This window comes from Tinamus guttatus, unplaced genomic scaffold, assembly GCF_059628265.1.
Source record: "Tinamus guttatus ecotype Peru unplaced genomic scaffold, ASM5962826v1 Tinamus_guttatus_pri_ptg000961l, whole genome shotgun sequence".
Lineage (NCBI taxonomy): Eukaryota > Metazoa > Chordata > Aves > Tinamiformes > Tinamidae > Tinamus > Tinamus guttatus.
The window spans coordinates 53,756-81,010 of NW_028289495.1; the positions used below are offsets into that span (position 1 = coordinate 53,756).

At 44.3% G+C, this 27,255-nt stretch overlaps 1 protein-coding gene across 1 annotated transcript in view; it reads right to left on the reverse strand.

Annotated features, from left to right (window-relative positions):
• The window catches only part of LOC104567452 (zinc finger CCHC domain-containing protein 14), a 44,086-nt gene extending 21,004 nt beyond the window's left edge, over positions 1-23,082 (reverse strand). The window contains exons 1-2 of the mRNA XM_088538269.1: positions 22,519-23,082; positions 11,520-11,643 (exon numbers count right to left, since the gene is read on the reverse strand). Coding sequence (XP_088394395.1) covers positions 11,520-11,643; positions 22,519-23,082 — 688 coding nt within the window. The remainder of the gene's footprint in view (positions 1-11,519; positions 11,644-22,518) is intronic.
• Between the last annotated feature and the right edge of the window lie 4,173 nt (positions 23,083-27,255).

Consider the following 27,255-nt stretch of genomic DNA (forward strand, 5'->3'; position numbering starts at 1 on the left):
ACTTAAGAAAGCCATGTGTAAGCTACGGACGCTCCTGTGTATTTAATTTGCTTAAAAATCTGGCCCAGTGACTCATCTTCCTTTTCCGATTTAAAAAAAAATAACAGTAGACTTCTCCAAATGAGCTGAATGTTCCTTTGAGACATATTCCTGCAAAAATAACTGCACAAATGCTCTACTGGAAGGCAGCTTCAGTAACTACATACATTTTTGTATAATTAAAATAAGCTGGCTGTCCCTATCTAATTATGCAGTCCATGCTAGTAAAAATATCTCGGCAACGGAGAGATGTTCAACTTTGTACATAAATATTTTTACTTACTAGATGAATACGCAGTTGTATATTTAGTCTGGTCTTATCTGATCAAGTGATTATTTTATTTACTGTTCGTAATAAATTGCTTTTAAAACAGAAAACTGGCTTTGTTTCTCTCTTTTTAAGGTTAGCTCACCCTAGAGAAGTCTCATGCTTGCTCATCCTGCCCGAGAAGTGTTTTCTGGCAACCACAAGCCCAGGACAAGCTAGATGGCCAGTTCTGGTCTGAATGTTATGTTAAAAGACACAAATAAAAATGCAAAGGCAGTTTTTAGTGGAAAGTGCACAGTGTAGCTTATTTCCCTATCCTCAGCCTGTGTGCTAAAGCATTAGCAAGCTCAGGCTTCGCCAAAAGGCAAAGGACAAACGTAACGGCTGAAGCCTGGGATGTCCATGGATGTGGATGGAACAGATGCGTATTTGGCACTTAGAAAAATACTACAAACCTCTCCGGTAGCCACTGGAAAGGGGCAGACAGGAAAGCTCCGCTCACCCGGGCACTCTCCAGCAGTGGGAAGCATCAAGCTGAGGTTCTCTCTGAAGTTTGGAGCAATGTCCTAAAAACGGGTGGTTTGGATGGCCCCGCACACGCGCAGCAGAGCCAGGGGACGCAGAGCAGCTCCAGGCAACTTCCACCGAGCAGCAACTACCTCCTTTGAGGGAGTGGATGCTACGGGTGCCCAATATCCTCATCACAAAGGATATTTCATGTCTTTAGGGTCTTCCGGGTCCTGCTTGGATGGTCACAACCCGCTGTTGCTCTTAAAAATACTGTCCTAGTATATTAAAAAAATCTTCACAACTAAGCTGACAAGGATTTTCCCAGCAAAGCTTTACACTAGAAAGTCACCCAACCAGGACCTGAATACTATGTTAGTTTATAGCTATAAAAATCCATATGTAAGTATAGAATCTATAACTATTTCACAGCAGAGCTGCTATGGCATGTGCCGGTCGCGGCGCCGCGTCGGGAGATTATCCTGCAGCAGCTGCTCCAGCAGCACCCTGGCCTGAAGGGCAACGTGGTGATAAAACACGTTCCCCGGCGCCGGGATCAGGTAGCTGCCGGCTCAACCTCTGCCCAGGGACTTCTGCAGCCCACGGAGCAGCCGGGAGCTTCTCCTGCTGACGGGGAAATGCGGCAGAAAGGCACATTGCAAAGGCACTTCTGAAAACACAAACACGTCCGGCTCGTCTGCTTTGCAAGAAAGCTACTCCGGCCAGCGCAGCCCAATGTTTGCATAAATAAACAACTGCTGTTCTCTATGTTTTTTGTAAACAGGATCAGCATCTTTGAAGTCGAGACCAAGACTGCAGTAACAAGCAGGTATTAGCAGCAAAGACAAAGTAATTTGATAGCAGCTTCAAAACAGTTTGGAGAACAGCACGAAAATGTTAACAGAATGAAAAACTAAGCACCCTATGGTCTCCTTAGTGCTTCTACAACCTAGAATAAGATCATATATATGATTAGAATAGACTGTACAGAATCTAGAAGAGCTCTAACAGGGTGCATAGGTGTATATAACCCTGAAAACAGGCTTGCCAAGGGCCACACATGCATTTAGGTGCTTAGTTCAGAAGGAAAAAATACCCCTCTGCAGAGCTACTTCTGGGAGATTCTTGCATATTCTGGGGACTCGGGCCTCAGGTTTCAATATCTGGTTTTACTTTCGTAGTTTTGTATGAATCACTGTTCCTTCCCTTCAGATCTCTGACAGGATTTGGCCAGTGATTCAAAGAGATTGAATAAAGCTGTAGCTCAGCATTGAAGCTTCTTTTTGAGACACCGAACCATCACTAGAGGATTACTGTTGTAACCCATCTATGAAGCAAGAACAAGGGAAGGCAAAGCAAATCTCAGCACTGGGCAAGCCAGAGGGAATCCCCTGCAACTACAGCAGAAAATGCTCCCCACTGCTTTGCATCAACACACTTACCACTCGATTTGTAAATATGCAGGATAAAGTCAACTAAATGCACTTGACAGCTCTATTCCCTACCAGCTTTTGCAAGAGTCAGGATCACCAGCAAATCCCTGAGCTGTTTCATATCCCCAGCAGGAAGGGCCAAACTTTGAGCTCCCCAAATCCCTAATATCTCTCTCATACCTACTGTTCCCCACACACAGAACTCACTTATTACACACGTCCATGGGACTGTTTGCAAGAAAACAAGGTCTGAATTGAGCAAAACGGTCCGACTCAGTCTCTGCTTGAATTGTACACGTGGAGTAATTCATCCACAGAAGCAGAAAGCACCACAGGGATCATCTTCTAAGGTGCTTTCTGCCGTTTCCTCTCAGCTGTGTGCATCAATGAGGTAATTTTAGCAGGGCTACCCCTTCGAGTTACTGGTAAAAATAGCATGTGCACCACGCACGGCCGAAATGCATCCGCTCCCGGCGGCGAGGCAAGGAACAAGGCAGAGGAATCTGACTTCTGAGCTTAGAACTACTTTTTGCACCTGAAAAAAAATAATCGTTTTGTATAATTTCCACCTGGGATTTTCCAGTGTAAAACAGCTAAAGGATATGGAACAGAGCCACAATTCCTGCCTTCCAGGAAGGCACCTGGCAGTGCTATTGGCAAACGCCTCAGTGCAAGATGTCCTGCTAGATACCAACTCGGGATAACACGACCCCTGAAAGTTCTTCCAATTTGCTACAGCTGCAACTCCAAAAGGAGATTTTATTCTCAAATTATTGTTCAGCATCAACCCATAACAACTCCAGAGGCTTTCATTACACATATAGCTATCAAACCTCAATCTAGTTCTCAAAGTGCCTGGTTATCCACTGGCATTTCACCAATAGATTTCCAAGATTACCCTAAGCCTGCATGGAACAAAGATCCAGTTTTATTTAAATATCAGAGTACTCTGTATTTTAAATAATACAGTTTCTGTAATTAACTCAGTACAACTGAATTGGCACACAGAATTTTGCCGCTTTATTTTCACTTTATTCTTACGTCATTTTGATTCTATCAGTAATCAACTATTAGCATCAGCATAATGAGATATGAGCAGGTGTGGGCATATTTAACTGCTAATAAATGAATCTTTCAATACTTCAGCAAAGCAAAGGTGAGCAACTTGCTTCTGTCTGCACTGAGAGAACCTTTCTGACCACCTGTTGAGGAAATCCCAAGCATCTGGACCCAAATCCCTGTGTTTTTTTGCCAGCCAGCTACACAAACACGAAGTCAGCCCTGATGTGCAACACGAATTAGCCTAATTTCACGGATATATAAACAAGACTCTACAGAAAACCGCTAGCAAAACCGTATCTGGAACATATGAGTTGCTGGTTCTTGCAGAGCGATCCTCAGAGGTCCCGAGGCATCAACGCTGCCTTGGAATCTGCAGTCTGAAAAACACCCACTGTTTTCTGCCCTGTGAATCCCAAGGCTGGCATCAGCTGGCAGGCAGAGTACAAGGGAAGTCTGTTTAAAAAACACAACCAATTTCCTCCCCTCTAGCTGCACATGTCCCTCCGTTAAATTTATGAGCTACCGCTCGCAAAGGGTCCCGTGCTGGCGTAAGTATTATTGCATTAGCTGCTGCTTCTTTGCAGTCCATCTGTGCCTTATGTCAAACACTGAACGTGAGAAATCACGATCACTTCCACGGAAATAAAGTGTTGTCATTTATAAAATAAGGTCAATTTAGGATTAGAAAGAAGGGAAAGCAGAGCAGAGAAATATTTGCAGTAATAGCAGGGGGGGCAAAGAAAATTGCTGGCAAAGTAAAAGGCTTTTTTTTTGTGAAATGTTCTCATCTTTCCTTCCCACCCACCTCCTCGTTTTCAAACCAGACCAATATGTCATGTCAATGCTCTGTACTAAAGATAATGTATTTCCTTCTGCGACTCACTCCCCTCCTTGAAGCAGAATTTACCATTTCCAATGCTCAATAGCACCAACTTCTGTAACGTTATCTCATAACGTTAACATATCTGCCCTTTTGTCTGCAGGAGCCTCGGATTATGTGAAAAGCAGACGCCTCCCCCATCTGCAGAGAAAAACCTCAATGATAACATCCAAAAATAAGCAACCTTACCAAAGCTCTCATGAGTTTTCACATCTAGACCCATAATTTGGCAGATGTGAAGAATTTGCTGGTTCATGTAAGGAAATATCCATAAAAACTCCAGCTACCTGTTGATAAAATGGTGGTATTTTTTCAAAGCCTGTAATCCTCCATAAGGCATCTTTGGGAATAAACGGATCCAAACTTAACTGCACATTTGGAAAATGGGGAGATTTTACAATGAACCGACAAAAGAAGAGCATCTTCACCTACAAACCAACCTGCTAAAACTTCTTGAGCTCTCTGTATGCTGCAGGTGAGCTGCTATTCAGGCAGCAAAGCACTGGTGACAGTAAGTGAAAAACGGCCACAGAGAACATAGTTTTCAAGGTGACAGGTGAATCACTTCCATTTTTCTCCTTTAAAGTGAGGATTCTTTGTTCAATTTGGTTCAGGAAAACGTAAACCTAGACAGGATAAGGCATTTATTTCCAACTCCCTATTTCAGAATCTATTCTTGTTTTTAACCTGCTAGCAGGACGGGTAGGCTCCAACAGCCGTGTCCAGATGTTTGAAGGCGCCGAGCCCTACGGAAACGCAGCGCTCAGTCAAGCCCTTCCCAACATTTCACACATCTACGCTCAGTCCTCACCCAGCATTTGCTGATTTGGCTTCATTGCTGCCACCAGTGCCAGGGGACACGACCCAGCAGCACCGTTTGCCTTCCCCGAGGCTGCACGATGTGTTTTCCACCTTGCAGGAAGCTTTAGCGTTTAAAAAACCTCCTCCATCCCCAACCTTTACAAAGATACCCCTGTGGTTATAGGCTGAGTGCTAGTTCTAAGCCTTACAGATGGGCAAAGTTTTCAAAACCAGTTCTTTTCTGGCTCTTGAGTTATTCCAGATCCCTTCACTAAGCCATTACCTTAAAGCTGGATCAAAGCTGCTTTTGCCCGAGTGCTGCAAATTTAATTAGGAGCTGAAGTCTCTTATGCAGTGTCCATTACTAGCAGGTGGTCATGCGACTGCTTCCCTAGCTGTGCCTGGAAGCATCCCGGATTTAATCCGCGGAACTAATCAACGCTCCAGAGCAGCCACTTCCAGGCTTTCACAGACCAAAACTGGCCAACAATTTGCAACACAAGAGAGCTCCTGCAGGGATGTGCATGCCTACATTCGTAAGTAATACCCTGAAGAGCCATAGAAAACTGCAAATAGCATTAAATACTAAAGCAATGAAGAATAGATGGTTTTTCTAAGTGTGCTGGTGTGTCCATGCTCTTTACAGCAGCTCCTCAGGTTGCTCTTGCTCCTCTCCCCTTACATCCTGCTGTTGCAATCCCAGATTTCTTGTGACAAAGCTGGTTATGTGGAAAGAGAGGTACCAAGGATGACAAATACATAGTGACTCAAGAGTACAAAAGTTAACTTATTAACCCGCAGCACCACCTAACAATGTAAATTTGCCAGAGTCCACGTGCAGCACTAGGAGTTTTAACTCTAATTCCAGTCCTGAAATAGCCAGGAAGGGAACTACTTTACTTGGCTTCTGGCTTTGATGGCATAAAACGGACATATATATTCTTGCCTGCATGAGAGCAGATACTTCTGCACAAAAAGCAAAACCTGAGATTAAAAAGGCAATATTCTTTTGATTTAAAAAATAAAATCACATGATTTCCTTTATCCCAAAGTTAAACCTCCAACCTTAGCTGAACTCCAACATCAGCCATGGGCAACCAAGCCACCATGATTCATGCAGAAGCTTCCCAATATACAATAATATCCAAGGAAAGGGGGAACTATGCAACATCAAAACATTAATACCCTGATCCTCAGATTTGACTGCTAGGAATAATTCTACATACTTCAAACTCATAAAAACTACTACGCTGGAGACAGCAGGACCGTCTGGAATTCAATGACTTCTGTGCAGTCTAAGCCTTATCTGTATTGCTGAAGTTTACTTTAGAGATAAAATGCACAAAAACATAAACAGCGGAAACATTAACTACAGCTTTAAAGGGTGCTATTTTTCTAAACGATTATACGACAGGGCTTAAGAAATATTTAGGCCAACAGTAGTTGACCAATATTGTTGAGATAATGTTATGTACTTAATACAATAATCCAGGTATACAACTGATGTAGATCACAAGGCACTACAGTGTCAGGACCCGAAACCAAAGGATGTCAAGGTCCCATCCCCTCCCCATTCAACAGGCTTAATTGCAAAAACAGCATTGATTGTCATTAACTAAGAGAGCTCCCGCAATCTAACTTTTTGGAGAAAAAAACGATGACCCAAGGAAGGAGAAAAACAGCAAGTAGAAGACCATATAAATACATTTTGTCCAAAGGAAATAAGATAGCAAAATAGCAGGAATGGAGATTCCTGGATAGCTCCTGTCACACACATTGCTGTCTGTTTTAACATAATAATTTAAGATTCCAAAGCTCCTTACATATAACAATCTGCTTAATCTATCTGGAATTTATATTCTGAGGTCTACAGCATTAATGGAAGCGAGGATATACTTTCCATCCTCATATTAATCCAATATTAAATATATTACTCATGTATTTTTGCTAAAATTTGTTTTTTCTCCATCGCTCCAACCACCTGTGGTTCCTTTCATCCTGCAAGTCTCCTTATTCCAGCCTGGGACACAGAGATTCTGCAAAACCTCAACTCCAGTGTGAACAAATAGTGTGAGTCTGAATTAAGCAAAAGTTTTACTGTGCTCACAAGTACTAAATGGAGTAGAAAGTGTAGAGTAAAGCACACTGCATCCAAAGTTTTACTCCTCTCTGCCTGCAGAAAGCAGCTTGTGGTTATCATTAGACACATGTGTTGCAAGGATTGTGATTCAGCTTCACTCCAACAGATCAGATTTCACCAGTTGCTTCATTTGAAAGCAGACTGGCTTGGAGAAGATTGAGGGTTTGTGTGGTAACAGCAAAGGAAGGATAATTTAAATGCACAGGAAGCAAGAAGTCCTTTCACTTCCAGAAAATTATACTTGGCCCATGGAGAAAACCATCTTCAAGACTGTTCATAGAGGAAAGCAGCATTGGAAACACCTGCAAAGCCTCATGCCAGTAATGGGCATCTCAAATACTACGCAGAGCTTCCAGTGCAGCAAATTTAGGACAGGGCTGTGACAAATTATGATTTTACTCTGTAATATAAAAAAGAGGTCCTTGGACTGCAGCATTCTGTGATATTCTGCAACTTAAAGTGTTTTTATTATAAAGATTCTTTTGTTCTGTGCTTGAACATCTGGTACAGTGTACTTATTCCACTGTGCTTTTGGAAAGTATGCTGCGGTCACTGACCATGTTTAATGCATTGCTCAAAAATGTCATATGCACAGAGTAATAGTGTTACTTGCCTGCAGTGTGATCCACCTAATGGCTGAATCATTCTCTTTGGAACGTTACAATAAGAGTAATTAATAACATCTCTAGTGTTTGAGAAATTCCTGCATCCTTTCAAACTTTCTTTTTACAAAGCAAGCTGAATTTTTCATTAAGATCTGATTAACGTAGCTCTGCTCTTCTGGGAATTGCCACACAAGGTCAGAATACCTCTACACCTACAGGCTTGCTGCAGATTAGTTTTGTGAATGGAGCTTCACCCAAGTCAGATGCCTCATTCTGCATTTTGGCACATATTGACTGAATTTCCCCTAGCTACCAGCTCAGGATTGCCTGCAGAATAAAAGTTGCCAGCTAATGTAATTTAGCCATTTTTAAGCTGCAAACTCCTTTCATCACCTGTGTCGCTCGCTCTGGGGAGAGGCTCTGCAGGTAGCTCCCCAGGGACTGCAGAATATCAAACCTTTATCTTGAGTTTGCAAACGGAGCAAGGGCTGCCTGACACAGTTAGCATTTCCAGGCACTGCAGCACAGCTCCCTTGTGCACAGAACACAAGGGTAACCTCAGAGCACGTGTCAATCTTAAGGTTAAAAGCATAGTTAAAACCTAGCAGCATTCTAGAAACAGTAAAAACTGTGCAACAGAGATGTAGCAACACACTACTGTGGGAATTGGAATTATATGTAACACGAGAAACCGTCCTTATTTGCCTCAGTTCCTGAGCAGTGAGATCTGCCAAAACCCTAAAAATCTGTAAATAAATCCTTGCAGCTTGCAAGGGTAACATGACAACCAGCCCCTGAGAGAAGGGGAAGTAATTCTGAAAGTTATCTTCAGTTAAAATAATGTCCAGAGCAGTGAAAATATATTTAAATGATCCTCAGTTACTGATCAAACAAATTTCACTTCAGGATGAAAAGCACAAATTGTACTACTGCAGATTATGCCCAAATTTCAAAGAGCTACATCCTTGCATGTCAATATAAGCATGTGCTGGTATCTGTGTCTTATGTCTTCAGATACAGGATCTTCCTCTGAGCTGTGAAACAAAATTTTACTTTAAAGTATAATTCAGAATGAAACAGGTTATACAGAAATGTCCATCTTACCTTGCCTGACCACTGATTCATGCAGAAAAAGAACAGCTTTAGCTAACACTGATCGCTTGGCATGCAGAAATTGGTTAATTTTGCTAAATAACCTATGATCATCAGTAATCACAAGATGGGAAATGCAACCACTGCATCCCAGCAGATCACTGTTCCCAATAACTTGAGTGTGAATCCAGTGCACCAACATCTAGCAACGTTCCTGCTGTTGGCTGGGCCTTAGGGATGGAAGGAAGGGCTTGTTGTGCTCTTCCAACTCTTGCTCCTTTTAGCTTGTTTCACAAGGTAAATAGGTAGTACCATTCTATGCAGCTAGCACAGCCTAATTATTCAGATACACATTTAACAAGTCTCCAGATGAAGCATGGATGAATGTTTCCAGCTAATCACTTTAACTATGCAAACACGAGTGCATACAAAGACTTCCACCACAGTTAAATATTCAGCAGCACACTCCACTGTTCCTTTTTATTTCTCCATCTAGAAGCATGAAGTATTTTATGCTAAAAGCTAGATTCAGAGGGTGGATTAGTGAGAAGACAGACACCAACAGCTTTCGTGTCCAAGTTTACTATAAGCCTATTGACTCAGCACATATACAAGTCTGTTATGTCACAAATTTCTATAAATCAGGATTAAAACCACTCAGTGGATTAATACGAACTCGGCCAGTAATCCAACTGAACATGATGAATATTGTGCCTTTAATATGTCTCATTTTTATATTTCAGCTACAACCTTTAACTGAGACAGTGCAGCTCTACTCGTCCTGTCAAGATGAGGATGAGCTTGAGCAGCTCACTCATTTCTGAGCACAGAAGAGAAATTCTGCCCATCTGAGATACGAAACAGAACTCAAAAAATACCATCAACAAATTACCCCAGTCAAGCAACCCACGTGACTTTGAATTCCATGTACTGTAAGATAAGTTAGATTGCTCTATTCTTAGCAGAATCTGCTGAATTAAGAGCTATGCCTGTTTGCTCAGAGAATTTGAGGTCTACAGAAGTGCAATCGTGGCCCCAGGCTGGCAAATGATCTTCAGCTGCACTCTCCAGCCTTAAGAGAAAACTCCCCACCATCCAGATCAGCACAGAGCAAGGAGAATTCAAAAGTAATTTTTACTGCTGGTGAACCAGAAAGCAGGATATTAGTTAGTAAAAACTGCTGTGTTTTTCCACAGCTCCTTTTACCAGCTATCACTAAGTCAATCTACAAATTAAAAAGCTACATTTTTTGAAAACTAAGCAGGTATTCTATAAGGGAAAAACAAGATCAGAGAAAAACATAATTAATTTTTACAGTGTACCATGACTAATCCTGGCATATATTCAGGTACTGGAACGGCAATCACTGAGTACGAATGAAAACAGTGTTGAACCCTGTCCTATTTTTATCAGATGAAAGCCACAAACCTAGCTGTGCTTCTGCTTAGTGCTGCATTTTCTCCTATCCTGATAGCTTTTACAGCTGGAGAAATAGCTACTTACAGCACTATTCTGCTGTAAAAACTATTGCTACTTACAGCTATTTGGATTATAGTTGCATTATGTCACAGAAAAGGAGGTCCAGGGGAGGCAAGCTATGAACATTTCCATGGGTTCTTTAAGCATTTCCTGGGTGTATCAGTTCCTCTGCTTTCAGGAGAGAAGTTGTGCTTTGAAATTCCTGATCGTAATTTAAGTGGTGTTAGGATTAAATTATATTTGTTTACAAATAAACTGAAACAGTTACACAAGGTTATGCTGCAAACCAGCAGCAGAGAAACAGAACTCCAAAGACCAATTCCACAGAATTTTCCCTTCTAATTTATACAGTTCACAGCATTTTAAAAATGGTACTTGAGGGTAAAAAACTAGTGCTACTGATGTGATGGTATACTTTACCTGTGACACTTTGGCCATCCAGCACTGTTTTTATTAGGCCCACAAATAGGTCACAAAAGCTGTTCTATACAAACAGCTGCTCACAGTTCAAAAATTCCCTCACATAATGTTAATTTTTTTGAAGAAAAAAGAAAAGTCATATTTTTTCAGAATGTATACTTCCGAATTCAGTCATTAAACCCATTTTTTAGCCAGTGCAGGGTGTAATATCATTGAAAAAGTAGTAAAGACTTGCTTTGGATTGACAGTCAGTTTTGGGGGGGGTTAGAAAGCTTGTGCATGTGTGCTAAGGTGCAAGCTGTCCTCCCATCCTCAACCCCTTTTCTTCTCTCATTTTCTCGGCTGCCATTCTTGGAAACCAAGAGAAAGGTGGAAGGGAGTGGAAACCCAGCTGCTTTAACTGCCTTCTCTCCCAGTAAAGCAGCACTCGTCATGCAGTATGCTCTGTACAAGATACAGACTGCCACTACAAGGATGAGAAGTTGAATGTCCCAAAGAAAAAAATAGTAATTCTTTGAGAAGATATTTGACCCAAGCTAAGTTAGTACTTAAACTCACTTTTCCTGCTTATTTTCCAACAGAAAAATACTCATCCTTGTCTCCTGCTGAACATTTTTCATTGATATATTAACAAGTACTTCCTGCAAAAACTCTTCCGGGAGTATCTTTGCTCAGTCCAACTGAACAGTAAAGCGCTGAAATTCCAGCCTCCAAGCATGATTAAAAGTACCATTAATTGCCATAAAGAGGCGCTAGCTCTTTCCCCCAGTGGAAGCATAAGGAAGGGACACACCTTTGGAGTGCTTCCCCGAAGGCCTCTTGGGCAATGACTCCTCAATGGAATGTGTTGACGTATGTAGCACATTTTCCAAACTGTTACTGACGCTGTTGATGGGGGTCTCGGACCTCGGAGGGACCTGGAAAGAAGAACACAAAAAAACACTATAATACACCAAAATAATGCTAGATTGCTGCACCCTCCTCCGGAGCAGAGGGCACCACTCAAAGCAGTTTGGAGACATACATGCTTCTTTTAAAACCAAGTTGCTATTGAAACCGCAGAAGTAACAGTTCAGGGAAACTGTTCTAGATTTGTGCATAGGGGCTGACTAGATTATTGAAGATAATCTATAAAGCCACTTAAAGTATAATTATTTTTTAAATAATAGTCACCCAGGAGTCAATCGTAGACCTGTTGCAAGGCAGTTAACTTTTCAACAGTAAAACTAGAGGAAAAAAATCTCTGGGAAAATAACATTATGTTATGCCATCTACTTATACAGATGCAGACTGAAGGCATGGAAAAGTATTTCCACATAGATTGCATGGAATGAATTCTAATATAGAGAAAAAGCTATCTTGTTGTTTTTGCCATTTGCAAGCCTGCTATCAAGATCAGATTTCAACAAAAAATTACACACTGAAAACTGCCCAAACAGTAAGCTGCACCATCAAAACAGATTTCATGGCCTAATATGTACCTTCTAAACTGCACTTAACATAACAAAATACTTTCACCATTACTTAAAGCTACAGAAACGAACATAAATCACAAGAAAAGGCAGAATAGGACATTGCCTGCTTTAGCTGCTGTCCACAAGGCCATTCACAATTATGTAGCAACACAAAAACATCTATTACTTGTAGTATAACATTCAACACCTGCCTCATAAGCAAGGCAATTACTCGCTTGTTTTCTAGGTAATGAGGAGCAGAAGTGGATGAACAGTCACATTAGCAGCACAAACACAAGGGTTGAAGTATCTGAAAGAGGAAAATGCCTTTTAAAGAGGTAGTTACGAGCAACAAAAGTGCTCCCACTAACTAATGCATTGCTTGAATTTCAATCACCGCATTTGGAATTAACTGAAATCTCAGTATGCAGCACTGGAACTGTAATTTAACAAGTATTTTGGCCTTTCACAAGTCTCCAAGGAAAATATCAGCTGGACACAAAAAAGCAGCTCTCCTTTACTCATGGTAACTAATATGGGAGACTAGAGTTTCCTGCGGGCTCATTCAGAGCCATTACTTGAGACCTGGAGGTTGGAAGGACCATTTACACTTAGAACAATACTGTGCTCACCCTCCCATTGCCTTACACATTGATATCAACCAACACAATGCCGGTTAAAAATAGCAACTTCCTAATTCTATACAATTACCTATTGTAAGCTTCGTTTTACAACTGACTTACATGTTCATATACACGTAGCTTAAGGCAGTGGCACGAGTGGCAGGATTACAAATACCTGCTGTCCTCTTCAGCACTGCTGGCTTATTTCTGGAATAAAGAAGTTTATTTGTACAGCTCTTCCCTAGCAGAGTAGTTTTCCAACAATAAGAACAATTTATTATCAAGCTTTTGTATACAAGCCCAGCAATTAAACTTTAAGCTTGCAGGTGAGGGCGGAGGTGGAGGCAGGGATTAAATCTTCCTGCCTAAGTCAGGCTTCACCAAAGAGCTTCCTTACTGCACCTTGGCTTTCCTGGAGCTCAGTAAGCTCCTGCTCCTGTGCATTGCTGCTAAGGGGAAGCTCCACAGGACTCTGCAATGTCCCACCATCCTGCTGGCAAGAGAAGGCCTCAAAACTAAGTGCCAAAGAAAATTAGATCAAGGCAAGACTATGTCATCCTAAACAGCCCGGTTCTGAATATCTGGAACAGTCTGCAAAACACTTGCAGTAATGCTTGAAACTGAGCAAGACCAGAGCCACATGGTTTCAGAATTTCCCTATTGTAACAGAAACTGCTTATCTTTATATTCCCTTTCCTCCTCCCAGTCCGCTGCCCTTCCAGTAAACATTGCGTGCAACTTCAAATTTGCATTGTGTTTATACATAGCCTCCAATTGTTTCCATAAAGATTTCATTTTTATGTATTTGGTAAAGATTAATTTAGCCCATATGTCTTGAAGGACTGAGCTCATACTCTATCTGATTTTGCCTCACATCAAAGCAGAGCAGTTTCAGTTTGGCTTTGAAATATCACAACACGCTGATGAGTTCCAAACGGAGACTGTCTTTAGCGAGCTCAACGGTGTTAGAACCAATCTGTCTGCCTGGAATTTTTGTTCCAGATTTTAAATAACTTTTTCCACTGACTTAAACATACCAAGAGTGCAAAGGCTTGGATTTGTTTAAGAAAAGAAGGAAATTTATTTGCAAAACATTTTTCATCATAAAGTTATTCCCAAATAAGCAACAGCCACTTTTTTTAAATCTGAGGCTAAGTGAGGCACCCAGGAACAATATCACAAACTAGGAACTGCAGGAATTACTGTCCTGGGGAGGCTGGGAGAAACAGGGACAAAAGCTTGAGATGCTCAGGAAGGATTTGACTGAACAAGCTGTGCATAATTCCATTTCAATTAACTGCAAAGGAATGGGGCTCACCTTATCTGAACAGCATCACCCTCAGCTGAGACCCAGGGCAAACTGTACTTTAAAAAGGCAGAACAAATTAGAGGCTTTCCAAGAACACGGGCTCTGCCCTAAACATCCCTAAGGTACTTGGAGGCACCATTAAGACCTGCTGTCCAGAGGAGCTCAATCACCAGCCTCTAAACAAGCATTCCAGGGAGATCTTCAGAAGCAGCAACCAAATTGCATTGGACCTTTTAGGGTCTATAACATCTCTAAAGAAAGCCAGGAGGCCATTAAAGATTAAGAATCTGCTGTTCAAGAGCTGTTTTAAAGGCCTGTTCTCTCAAGGGGCAAGAGCTTCAGGTGAAGGTGGACACGATGCACGATGAAATATTCAGGCTGTGCTCCGTAACAAACCCCAGGCCTCACATTTTACAAATGCAGATAAAATCTGCAAACAATTCAAGGTTTAAGTGGTTACAGCATTTGAACAGGAGACTTTAGATTTCCTATGAAATTATTTTTGAGACTATCAGCATAACTAGCCCACGAAGACTAACCAAGTAAAACTGTACAGAGACAAAGCAACAGAAAGATTCTCCACTGCTCCTATTCCTACCTTCAGCACTGCATTTTGTAGGGGCAGAGGGAGCAGGAACCCTGCACCCAGCCCTAGCTTCATTACTCATAAGTTTTCTTATCAGAGTGGCCTGTAGGCTTATTCCATGACCCTAGGAGATTCAACACTCAGAATAACTTGGGACAGAGGAGATTGACACCACTTTTACCTAACTTTAGTGCTGTGACCAATTCCCCCACAGCAAAGCATCTGCCTCACTGAAATTTCTGATTTTGCAGGCAAAAAACTAGCTTGTCTCCTCAATTTTGAGGTAAAGTAGCAGCCATTCTTATGCTGAAAACTGCAAGGACTAGTCTAAAGTTGTTACCAATGCAGGGAGGGCTGAAGTGAATATGGGAAGTGGTAAATCTACGGAGCCAGATTCAGGAACTGTTGACTACGCTTCCCCAGGGACAACGTCTAACTGTTCATCTGCTGCATCCGAGCCTGTCGTGAGAATAACAGGATTCATAAGAGTCAAACGTAAGAATTTTACTAAAACAGCAATTATGTGTTCTTTTTAAGAACTAACCAGAACACAGAAAATGGGTGGTTTAATAGCAAAGTATTTGCTGACTTCGTTTGAAATTGAGCCAATATTAACAAATCAACACAGCCTGCTAATATGTAACATGACTTATAATTTAAGAAAACAAGAGATATAGGAACTGGGGGAAGAGCTTGATCTCAAAATATTTCAGTTGAGATAAAATACTGGGTATAGAATTAGGTCATGCATTATACAGGAACGTAGTGAGGAAAGCATAAAAGCAAAGAAAGTCATTTAAATGAAGTACTATGGCAGCAGCAAGGAGCCAAAGACAGGAATACATTTTCCAACTGATTCATGAAAAAAAATGGTGTTCAGATTTCCAAAGTGGCCAATGCAACAGAAAAGCCCTACAGAGAGAACTTCTGCTAACACTTGCCTTGGAAATGTTTCCAGAAAGGCTTTGCATAGTCATATACTGGCCCCCATTTAAGGCTAATACAGGTAAATTAACAGAGCAGCGCTCAGGAACTAAAGTAATAACATCTGGAAAGAAAAAAATCACTTCCATCCAATCTTGTTAGTTCCATATTATTAAGTATTATAGTAGCTTATTTTGAGATTAACATCAAGGTTTTGAACACAGTGCAACACTTCTTGCAAACATGCTGCAGCATAAGCCTAAAGGCGAGGCCACACTCCTGCAGTTTTAGATGGATAAGATACTATTTCCCAACACAGGTAGGTGGCTCAAGCTCCCAAATTTTTAAAAACAAACTGCATTAGTAGTCACTGATGTCCAAGACTGCTCAGTAGGCGAAGTCTGAGCGAGAAAGGAGAGCAAGTGGTGCAAGGAGCTGACACCCCAAAGCTACAGAGATTGCAGAGCCTGGGGGAGCAAGATCCTTCTCTCAGCAGCAAGTCATTAGATCCACCCAGCTGCTTGTGAAACCACAGCCCCAGGCACCAGCTCTGACATGCAAGTACCTGACTGCTCTCCTAGGAAGATTGCAGTCAGCAGGACTGCTCCTTTTGCAGATATGGGCCTTACTGGTCTTCAAAAAGGGTGTTTAAGGAATGCTGATAAACACACTCAACTTTTCATGTCCTTAAGGAAGCCAACTATAGCACTCAATGCTTGAATTTACACATTTTACATGTTTAGTCCTTTTGTTGCAGCAGGACCTAAACGGTGCTGGCCGCTTGACATTGTTTGTCCTAGAAACCTTCAATTCCAACAGTCAACTTCTATCAAAAAGTGACAAGTACCAGGTGTGATCAAGTTAGGGGTGCTCAAATTCCTCAACAGCTACAAAACAGCCACTGTTCTGGCAGGAAGTTGGGGAAAAAATCCCCATCCCAAAGATGGGATCCATCTTTGAATACAAAAGGGTGAAGAGGCAATTTACAGTGAAATGAGATAATAGATTGGCTGGATGCTTTTGTCCTGCACTGGACACTATTACTGGACTGAAATGAGGCAGGTGGTACTTAAATACCACAGGATAATCACACACCTGCTACAAGGCTATGGTATAAATTTGGTAGATCAGAGGGACCAGAAAAGTCTAAATTGCATTTTACAGATTAAGGCAATCCCCCTAAAAATCCTTCCTCTAAATAAGAATTATATTTCTAATATTAACAAAATATTGACACATCCACAATAGAGTAACTAGAGTTTAATTTCATTATACCGTGTGCTTGAATGACAACAAAGACAAATAGTAGAAAGGAGCATTTTAAGGCACATTACAACTGTAGTTCACAGATGTGTACTCACCCTGTATGCAAAACAAGCAAAAATGCATTGTAAAAAATTAAAATTGAGTCCTTCAACACTAGCTAGGGCAGTGTTTGTTGCTGCTACTAGGCAGTCTCCAAGATCTAACCGTGTGGGAATGGGGGATTTTGTTCTGAAAAGACACACTATGAGTTAAAGTTTGAATCTAAGGAAAAAACTCTTTGTAAACGGCAACCACAACAGTAAATATTAATACTATAAGCTACCCACTGGCAGCCTGATTCACCTATGTGATCTTCCATGGCTTCTGATCGCTTAGTGTTGGAGAGGCTGCAAGTGCAACCAGTTAACTAACAGCCCCGATTCTTCACCAATATATAACTAAAAACTGAGCTCCTAAACCAGAGAGGAATAAAATGCATCTTCAACTTGCCCAAAGAATTTAAAGTGCAACCCAGTTTTCTGCTATAGAGGTATTTTATCCTTAACCACATCTACCTTTAGAAACGCTACAATTGGGTTGAATTCAGAGCTCTTGTACTTACGTGGCCAGGATATAGGTGGGAAGTTGCCACAGCACAGGGCCATATGCACGCTTGGGGTGTGAAAGGATAACCACAAAAGGCAACTCTAAAATCTGCTGAAGCAGAACCCAAGCAGTGAGAAAACCATATACCTTCCCCCAGGGTTTCATTGCCATTCTGGCCTCTTCAGCCACAATTCACAAATTAACGAGGTTGAGAGAAGTATTTTGACAAGTCACAAACTCACTGAATTCTCCCTCTTCCCTCCTTTCACCCTCAATATCCGCTAATAGCTAGAGTGCAATATAGCTACTTAGAGTGGAAAAACAAGACCCAGGAAAATAATTCATAATATACACCAGAAATGTTCACCGTTGCTATTTATCACCACGAGTTGGCAGATCTTTAATTAAAATTAAGATCTCACTCCTAAGTAATTGATCCTATTATTTCTGGATGCCTTCAGCTTGCTATAAAAATACCGCCATCCTATACTGATCAGCACAGTTGTTTATCCCTTCAAATGTTTTTTCACAGCAAAAAAAAAAAAAGAATATATTTTAGCGTAAGGCAAAAGAAAGGAATTTAGGGGTTTGCTCAGTACAATACTCATTTTCAGAAATACAGATCTGGATCACAGCAACATCTCCTTGCTAGATTTAGTACTCTTGTCTAATCAAATAGAGAAAACTGTTTCAGTTCAACTTGTTTCCTCCAATTCTTTGACCAGAGAGTGAAGTCAAACTCGTGCATTTCAAAGGAGGCAACAGATCTCACTGACAGTCTAATCCGATCCAGCATTTCCACAATAAAACTATCTTCACCGAAAAAAGCTTAGCTGTATTATTGGGAATAACATTCCTCTATTTCCTTTGTTTCAGGGGGAAAAGGGCTCTTAAGAGCAAAGACTAAGAGATACACTGCAGCAAATCCATACAATGACTGCATTTGCTTCTTTACTAGTCCTCATTTAAGAGCAGTGTTACAAGTACTGCCAACCTCAGAAGCCCACAGAAAAAAACAGAGCTATTCTGCTAGAAAAAGGCAGTGCTTGTATCTTTTTTTGGGTGAAGGACCTTGGTTTAAGCATTTCAAACCATTTTTAAAAACAAGCTCTTGGCCAACTAAGCGCTTCCCAATGAGGATGCTGTTGAAACCCTTTCAAGCTACACACTGGAATGCCTGCTAGGTTTTAATACAAAAGACCAGCATCTTCTTTGGAAGATTCCCTTACACATGAAACTCATACTTGTGAAAATGCAAACTAAAAATATCAATAAAATTATAGTCAGAATAAGAAGCCTCCAGCTTCTAATTGGAACTTAGCCAATACCTCTGTGTAACCCCTGTGGCCTCAAGTACCTAAAATACCAAAAGGACAAGCAAGAATTGGCACATGCCACCAACTGGAAGCTGAAAGACCTGCTCCTAGCTTCTGAGGTTGAGTTTCATGCGTTTTTAAAAATAAAATCGCTCCTCAGATAGCAACAACTTCTCTTGTTCCTGGGTGAATCTACTCATACCAACAAATTAATTCTACAGAGCAATTGCTATTAACACGGTAAACTACTAAAGCGGTTAAACAACATCCTGTTTTGGTTGGGAGGCTAAAAAAATGCAAGGTCTATTCTACCCCTGCAAAACTAGCATAAAAAGCCATACAGGCACTTGATGTGCAGCATTTAATAGTTTCACTTGCTCTGTGAGCACTTTAAGGACTTGGTTTCAACCTACCAAGTAAGGTTTTTGTCATTCCATAGCTAAAAAAATCTGTGCAAATGTAATTTCAATCACCTGAACCAAGCAGTGCTGAAACAAAACAGCAGTAGAGATACTTGAAATGGACACCTCATAACATCAGTTCTACACAGTTCCCAATATACAGTCTTTAGCAGTTATTTCTAAGTTTTACATGAGCCTATGGAATTAGCACGGGTGAAAAATAGCATCTTATGCCATAAGCTTGAAATAGACATTGATGCAGAATTTGGAAGCTGACTGGACAAGCCTTGTTCCCATTCACAAAGCATCAACTCAAAACAGCCACATAAGTACAGTGTCATTTCCTTTCCACTGCAAACTGTAGTCAGACTGCTATTTATGACCCTGCTTCTACAGCTGAGGCCACAACCAACTCATTGCACTAAACATCAGTGAAGTCAGCAAAAGATCCTGTCAAAAAAAGGGAATAAAAGCCTGGCACTTTCATCCATAAGGATGCCTATTGCCGCAAGATGTGCATGACAGAAGGCTGAATGGGGGGCCATTCTGACTCCTTCTGGCAAAGGCAGTATCAGAAAGACGAATAAAGTCATCTTAAAAGGTGAAAATGGCTGAAAAATGTCAGTTGGATCATTATCAGCTAAAAAAGAAGATTTTATGGTTAATCCCAGGAAAAACAAAAATTTTAAAGGGCATCATTCATTAGATATGTATCTGGGCTTAATTTGAAGATGATCTGCACACTTTCAAGTTAAAAAAAAAACATATAAAATGTATTCAATCTTATGTCTGTAAGCAAAAAAGTTTGAAGAGTCCACAACACTGTCATGTAAGCACTAACGCAATTCAAAAGCGGAAGAAAATACAGAATTAAAGGCAGAAATTATCATCTTTGTGGAGACTGAATCAATAGGCTCTTTTGGGGAGGGTAGTTTTCCCTACTTAATGCAAGGAAACTTAATTTTGTTCTACCACGCAGCAACCATGAATCTAATAATTACTGACCTACTTGAAACCAGCCACAGCCATCCTTTCCTGGATAGTTCCAATTCACATAGTCCAAGAATAATCTTGAAATGCAAAAATTAAAGTGAAAAGTTATGGGCAGCTCCTGGGAGCCTTTTTGCACTCTGCAAATGCCCTGGGCAGTAAAAGGCCATGGAAAAAGGGGTTTGTATTTGCCAACAAAGCCTTAACCCCTTCCCTCTCCCAAAGCAGCCTCAGGAATCAGACAGACTAAGTTTGGGAACTCAGTCCTTTGGAAAAAGGAATTTAGCTAGTAGGAAAGTTGGGCCACACTAACAGGACCAGCTGGGCAGAAGGAGCACAGAAACATTTGTCTCTGCAGAGGCAACCAAGCACCTGACAACGTTTTTGCATTTCTGAACAAACACTTCGAATTTGAACACTTAGGAATTTTAACAGTCCCCAAGTTACACAAAAAACAGGTACTCACAACTGTTAGCCCCTGTTGCCACACTCAGCACAAGGGGAACACCGAATGGTAACTACTTTTGCTCACAAAAAGCTCCCTGTTTGCACAACCTTACACATGCAGAGCCTTCTAGCTCCTCGTTTTCCCAGGAGCTCCAATGGTGACAGCTCATTTTCAGAAGGTAAAATTGGAAATTTAGGTGCAGCACCCACACAGCACAGTGTTAACCTCAAGCTGTAGTAAAAGCTGCAAGAGGGATGAGAAAGTGCTGGCTTTGGGAAAGGAAAACTCCTCCAATTCCGAAGGCAGCTAAGAGCACAGCACGTTGGCAGGCAGCAGCCCAATGCAGCTCACGTTCTCTGGACATCTGCATTGGTTTTTCTAGGTGATGTTACAACACAAGTATTGTCACAACATAGCTTGGTAACATCACGAGATCGAAATCCACAGTATTGGAATTTATCTAAACGAGCCTCAATGGAGCAAGACATTGTTTTTTTCCACGTGCTTCCGCCAATCCTTGTTTTAAGCCAACTTTTTATTCTCAAAGTAGCAAAATTAACCAGCTATTATCTAAAAAGCTTAACAACCTTCAAAAAGAAACTTTGCATCCGTTCACAAACAAAATGCAAATTCAAGAGATGGTGAAAGTAAAATAACACTTTTTTCCTCCCTCTCAACTAGTGTATTGAGCTACCAGTGTTCTTCAAAGTCCATTTCTTAAAAAAAGCCTATTTTTTCTTAAGGATAGTCCTTTCATGTGTTCAGAACAACAACAACGACCAAGTGACTGCACTGTTCAATTTACTGCTGGCAGGAAAACTGGAAAGATGAATCCTCCATCCATCTTAGAATGACTTAAACCATGCCAGGCCTTCTCAGCTACATAAAACATGTGCACTATTTGTGAGCCTATGATAGAATGCTCTAAAATGTAACCACCCCGGTGTAATTTTATCTTTTTTTCTACTCTTTTTGGAAAACTCTGGCAGATCTGCACTCTTTCCTTTCAAAGTTAGGGTCCATACATCTTTGGAATAAGGAAAGTTACAAGCAGTTAAGATCTGTAAGGGATATAGGGCTGGTTTGAGCTTTTAGGTGCACACCACCTTTCCCAGGAAAGGGTGGGTGATGTCCCTCCATGGTAAATTTGCTATATGAGCCAGGGAACCAATTAAGTAATAAGCCCTCTTAGCCAAAACTTATTTTGAAGTTTAAAGCAGGTTATTTCAGTCAGGGCAGTGGTTTAACTCCATAGTTTGTAGTCGGCTAAGAGGACGTTAACAGTAATAGCAACACATCTCACTACTAACTGCACATCTTCAAACGCTGCTGCCCAGCTTAATTGCTTGCAATCAAATGAACGACCTGCAAGTTAATGATGGCGAACCACGGGCACCAAGGTCAATACCGGAGCCGTGCAGGACAACGGGGAGTTTCTTTAAGTTTAGGACCAGAAACTCACAATATTTGTCTAAAGCCTCACCAAGATGTCTTTGCCACTGGACAGCTACTTCCTACAAAGCCAATCCCCTCTTGCAGCCTCTTCCAAGGATGGGTTTGGGAATAGCTGCTGGCTCCCATTTCGGGAGATGTTCCGGGCTTGCTCGCCCTGCTAAATCCCTAACCTGCCCAGCACACAGCAAGGCAGGAGAGCTCCCTTGGGAACAGCATCACCGGGAACAGATCCATCCAGGATTACAGTGCTGCCTGTTGATCACCTTGCAAACACTCATTAAATGGCACGAGGCCACCAAAATCTCTGCCCATCCCCTCTTCTCACCCCACCAAGCGACTGGTCATGGACAACCTCTTGGGCTGCCACCCGTGAGCAGAAGGCCGCTGCTCAAGGCAAGAGGAAGGGCTGGAGACGCCGGCCCAAGGGCTACCCACCTTGTGGCACCCGGGGTAGGTGGCCACGGCGCTGAGGGCGGAGGTGCCGGGGTTCTTGCCGCTGCTGGCCATGATGCTCTGGATCTGCGTGAGCTCCTGCCTCAGCACCTGCTTCTGGTGGAAGCTGAAGGCCGGGTGGTTGGAGGCCATGGTGAAGAGCAGCAGGAACTCATCGCCCGTGCGGCCCTCGTTGAGCTGCAGCCCGTAGTTGTTGATGACGGAGTCGATGTGCGTGAGCGTGCGGAAGAGCACGCCGGCGGCCTCGCGGTGCGCCGAGCCCAGCAGCGCCAGCGACACGAGCAGCTTGCTGCGCACCACCTCGTCCGTGAGGTTCGTGAGGCTGCCCAGGTCGGCGGGGTTGTTGGCCTTGATCTCCGAGTCGCGCAGCGAGTGGTAGTCCTTGCGCGCCAGGTCCTCGAGGCAGGCGCCCAGGAAGCGCAGCTCCAGCGGGATGCACAGGTCCAGGAGGCCGCACAGGAACTCGACGCGCTGCGGCGAGGGCAGCTCCGAGAACCAGCGGTAGACGCCGTCGCGCTGCAGCCGCGGGCACCGCTTCTCCACCATGGCGCCGCGGCGGCCCGCGGGCCGCAGCGCGCTCAGGGGGCGCGCGCCGAAGGCGGCGCGCGGAGCAGCCCGCCGGGGCGCCGAGGCGGAGGGCGGCGCGGAGGGCCCGCGCAGGCCCGGGCGCTGCCGCGTCCTCGCCGCTCACGGGGCGGCCCCGCGCCGCAGCCGCCCGCCGGCCGCCGCCGCCGCCATGGCCCGCGCCGGGCGCCGCCACAACCGCGCCAAGTAATCCCTGCCCGCGAGGCCGGCGGAGGCGGACGGCGCCGGGCGCGCGCGCGCGTGTGTGAGCGAGGGCCGGAGCGCGCGCGGCCGCGGAGGGATCCCGCGGTGACGCGCCCCAGCCGGCACCGCCGCGCCGCGGGGGGAGAGGAAGGAGACACGCAGCGGCCTGACCCCGCGGCAGGCCCCGCCCACCGCCGCGCCCATTGGCCCAGCCGCCGGCGCGCGCCTCGCCATTGGTGGGCCGCGCGTGCGCCGGCCGCGCTTTGAGCGCCTCGTGGCTCCTCCCCCCAGAGCTGATTGGCCGGCGGGATCTTTAAATAGGGGAGGGGCGGGAGGCGCTGCCTTTTGTGTGTGGCGCGGCTGGGGGCGGAGGGGCCTGGGTCGCTGCGGCCGCCCCGGGGCCGTGAGGGGGCGGCGGTGCCCGGACAGCGGCCCTGACCCCCGAGCGCGGCCCTGCGGCTCCGGGCTGCTTCCGGAGAGCAGCTCTGGAGCCGGCGGCTCTGCCCTGAGCGCGTCTCATGGGCAGCAGTGGCGCTGGGAGGTCTGTGGTGCTGCCCGAGATAAACCCCATAGCCTTAGTTTTTGTAGTTTACTGCTACTTTAGCCTAAATGTTTGCAATTTGCAGTCTCCACAGCTGCCTGTCAGGGCTCGCTCCCTCCTTTGCCCTTCCCTAGGTCATCTCTGACCTTTCTCTGTTCCTCTGATGTGTTCACATTGTTCCCTAATGCTAGGAAACATATCTATATTCTTCATTTATCCCAACATGTTGTGGTACTTGGGGCCTTTTTCTTCATAGCCTGCTCCTCCAGTGGCTTTCTAGGTCCAGCTTGGAACCTGAAGGGGTAGAAGAGCAGGGCAGAGCCGCAGCACCTCATTTTTCTGCCAGTTACATTAAAATAGCGTATGGAGCCAGCATCCAAATGGAGCGTTTGGCCTGTGCCACCTTCATACCAAACCCAGCAGTGCTCCGCTGTCCCAGCTGGGTTAGCTTTTGACTTCAGTTAGTCTCCAAATGCAGCATGGACACACCAGAGACACCTTTTAAAACAGCGTTTTCCCCCCTTATTCCCACAGCTTGATTCTAAATTTGCGTTCAGGCTCCCAGGGGTTTGTGTTTAGTGTGGGCTGCACATTTTGAAGTGCCTTCCATGGCTGGATTTGCCTGCAGGTCGCATGGATGGTGTCCAACAACCAGGAGGCAAATGCACAAGCTCTTTTCCTGCCTTTTTTCCCTGCACCTTAGTTGTATGGCTGTTGTGGCCCAGCAGCCAGGCTTCATATCAGATAAACGAGATGGGCTGGGATCTTTTAAGTGGAGCAGGGTTTTATTTGTGACCCCAGGCAGAAGAAGGATGCCTCTTTATTTTTTATAGATTTTAATCATCTTGGAGGAGGAGCCTTGTCTTAATTTTGTGCAAAATGCAAGGGAGTGCAATATCCCTGCGGCGCAGATAAGCAAGAGGAATAATATTTGTGTTTTCATAAGCCCAATTTTATCTTGAGTTCATAGTCTGTGAACGCTATGGGGTGCACATGATGCCTGCGTTTGGGCTGCATGTGAGTTTGTGCACGCTGGTGTTTCTACAGTGTAAGAGAAAAAGGTTTATTCCTTTGGGCGATGGTTGTTGGAAATCTCATTATACACCTTGCTAAGATGGATGGCTGCCACGCAGAAATTCCGAATACCGGTGTTTCATCCTTTATTATTATTATTTCCCTTCAGAATAGCGCAGTCTATCAATTGTGTTTATTGAAGTCACGCTGAAACGCAAGAGAAAGCCACTCAAGGGCGCTTGGAGGGACTGCATAATGTCACGTATTGTAAAGCCAGCTCTGCTTCTGTAAGGACACTCTGTTAGGGCTTCATCGCTGCAGCCTCCTGCTCCGAGAGGCTCCTTGAAACCCTGCAGATTCTCTGTGCATCCTTTCAGCTCCATCAGGCGCTTCCCTTTCCTGCTGTGCCCGGTGTTGTCTGGCCGAGAAGGGATCCGTGGAAAACAGAGGAAGCCCCTTAGGAAAGGTCTATGCTGAACCAAAGCACAAGCCAGGCCTCGGGCATGAGGAAGCCGAGTCCTCTTGGTGGCCTTTCTGCTGGCACTGGTGACTTTATCCCAGCATTAACCCATCCTCAAAGCACCACACTGTGCTCAGACCCAAGTATCTGATGGTTTCCTGGTCTAGCAAGTTGATAGCTTCATCCTTTTTTATTTTTCCACTTGGGAAGTTGGTCTAAGCTTGTGCCTCCGTGCAAGTTTGTGAGTTTTGCTGCTAAGGAGCGAGTCTGTGATTTGCAGCTAGAGCAGAAGTTGTCTGTCTTCGATGCCAGACAGCAAGACAGATTTTAATGTAAAGTGTATAGGAACTGGGAGACGCCTCTGTGCTTAAAGTGCCTCTGCCGGAATCCCTAGGAAAGCCAGAAGAGCAGGATATGGAATTCTGTCACAAGCCACCAAGAATTCCAGTGGCTAGCCAGTGGGCCAAGCAAGAAACCATCCTGAGGAAAATAAATCAGCTTTGGAGGAGCTTGTGTTACGACTTGCTCATGAGGTAAGTGAAGGTCGTCCTGGGGAGCGACCCTCTCTCATCCAGCCCTGCTCCCAAAAAGTGCACAGATCTCCAGACACCAATTCCGGCCCGTTTGCTTGTGTTATTTTGTCCCCAGATGATCCTATTTCCTGCATTTTCTGTCTCGATAGTCCTTGTGCCCTGATATGTGCTTGTTTGGGACAAACAGCTGGGGAAGATTCCTTGCGGCAGCAGCCAGTAAACAACAACTAAGAGTCCGCTTTCCTCTTTCCATCAATTCAACGGGAGCAGAAGCTGTTATTTCTAACTGTCAGGCTAGAAGAGAGTGAAAACCACATGCATCCCGCTTAGTTTTCACCCCCTGGTTTAAGAAGGGAGTGATTGGACTCGGTTTTTCTGGATCTGCTCGGAGGGAGGACGCGCGGATGCTGCGGTGCCTGTTCCCTGGTGCTCGCACTCCTGGTTTCCTGCGCACTTCCTTGCGGAGGCTGGGACTGGAGCCCTTGGCTTTGAAAAAAAAATAAACAAACCTCAGCTTTGAAGCATGTTGAAAAATATCACGTGGGCTCTGCGAAAAGAAAGAGAAAACAGCCCAAACCCTGGGCCCGATGCTGGGCCTGCGACACGCTTTGCAATGCGCCTTTCGCTGGAAAAAAATGTGCTGGATTTGGACAGGGAATGGGGGGGTCCTTGGCTGTGACTGCAGCAGAAATGGGGGTAACTCACGGGCTCAGCCGCCAACAGTCGGCACAGTGTGTGTGTGTGTGTGTTCGGCTGTACGTGTGCGCCTGTCACTGCCCTCTGCCGATGGACTCCGGCAGGCACTCGCATGTCCTAAATGGAGATTTTTCTCCCCGTTTCTTCCCAGCAAAGGCATCACGGATGCTCCTGCCTCTCTCCCAGGGCAGGTGCCCCCTTGATCGCCACCCTGGTCCCATCAGGTGCCTTTTGAAACCCAACCGGAGAGGAACATCCTGCAGGAGGAGCATCCCTGGTTTCCTTCTGCTGCCCTTGCTCGGGCCTTCTCCTCCTTATCCCTGCTCCGCGTGCTGGGAAAGCTCTTCCTCTAGGCAAGGAGGAAGCTGCTGCTGCTACCTCCCGGCTCCTCTGTGTCCCAGCAAATTCCTCCCGGCTCCTGCTTGGAGTTTTCCCATCCTTCCCCCCGGGAAGCAGGAGAGAGGGGCGCCCGCGGGATGCGCAGCTCCCCGGCACAGCCCCGCAGCCTGATTCCCACTCATCTTACATTGCACAACCTTAACGCTTAGCCAAATCGTTCTGCAGCTGCAGAAGGAAGTCTGGAAGTGTTTACTTGCGTATTCTAGTGACATTCCTCGGGTTGTTTTCCTACCGGATCCCTCCTGCCCCTGCTTGTGGTTGCTGTGCCCCTTTCACATGCTCAGCGAGGAGGCACGAGAAGGGAGCGG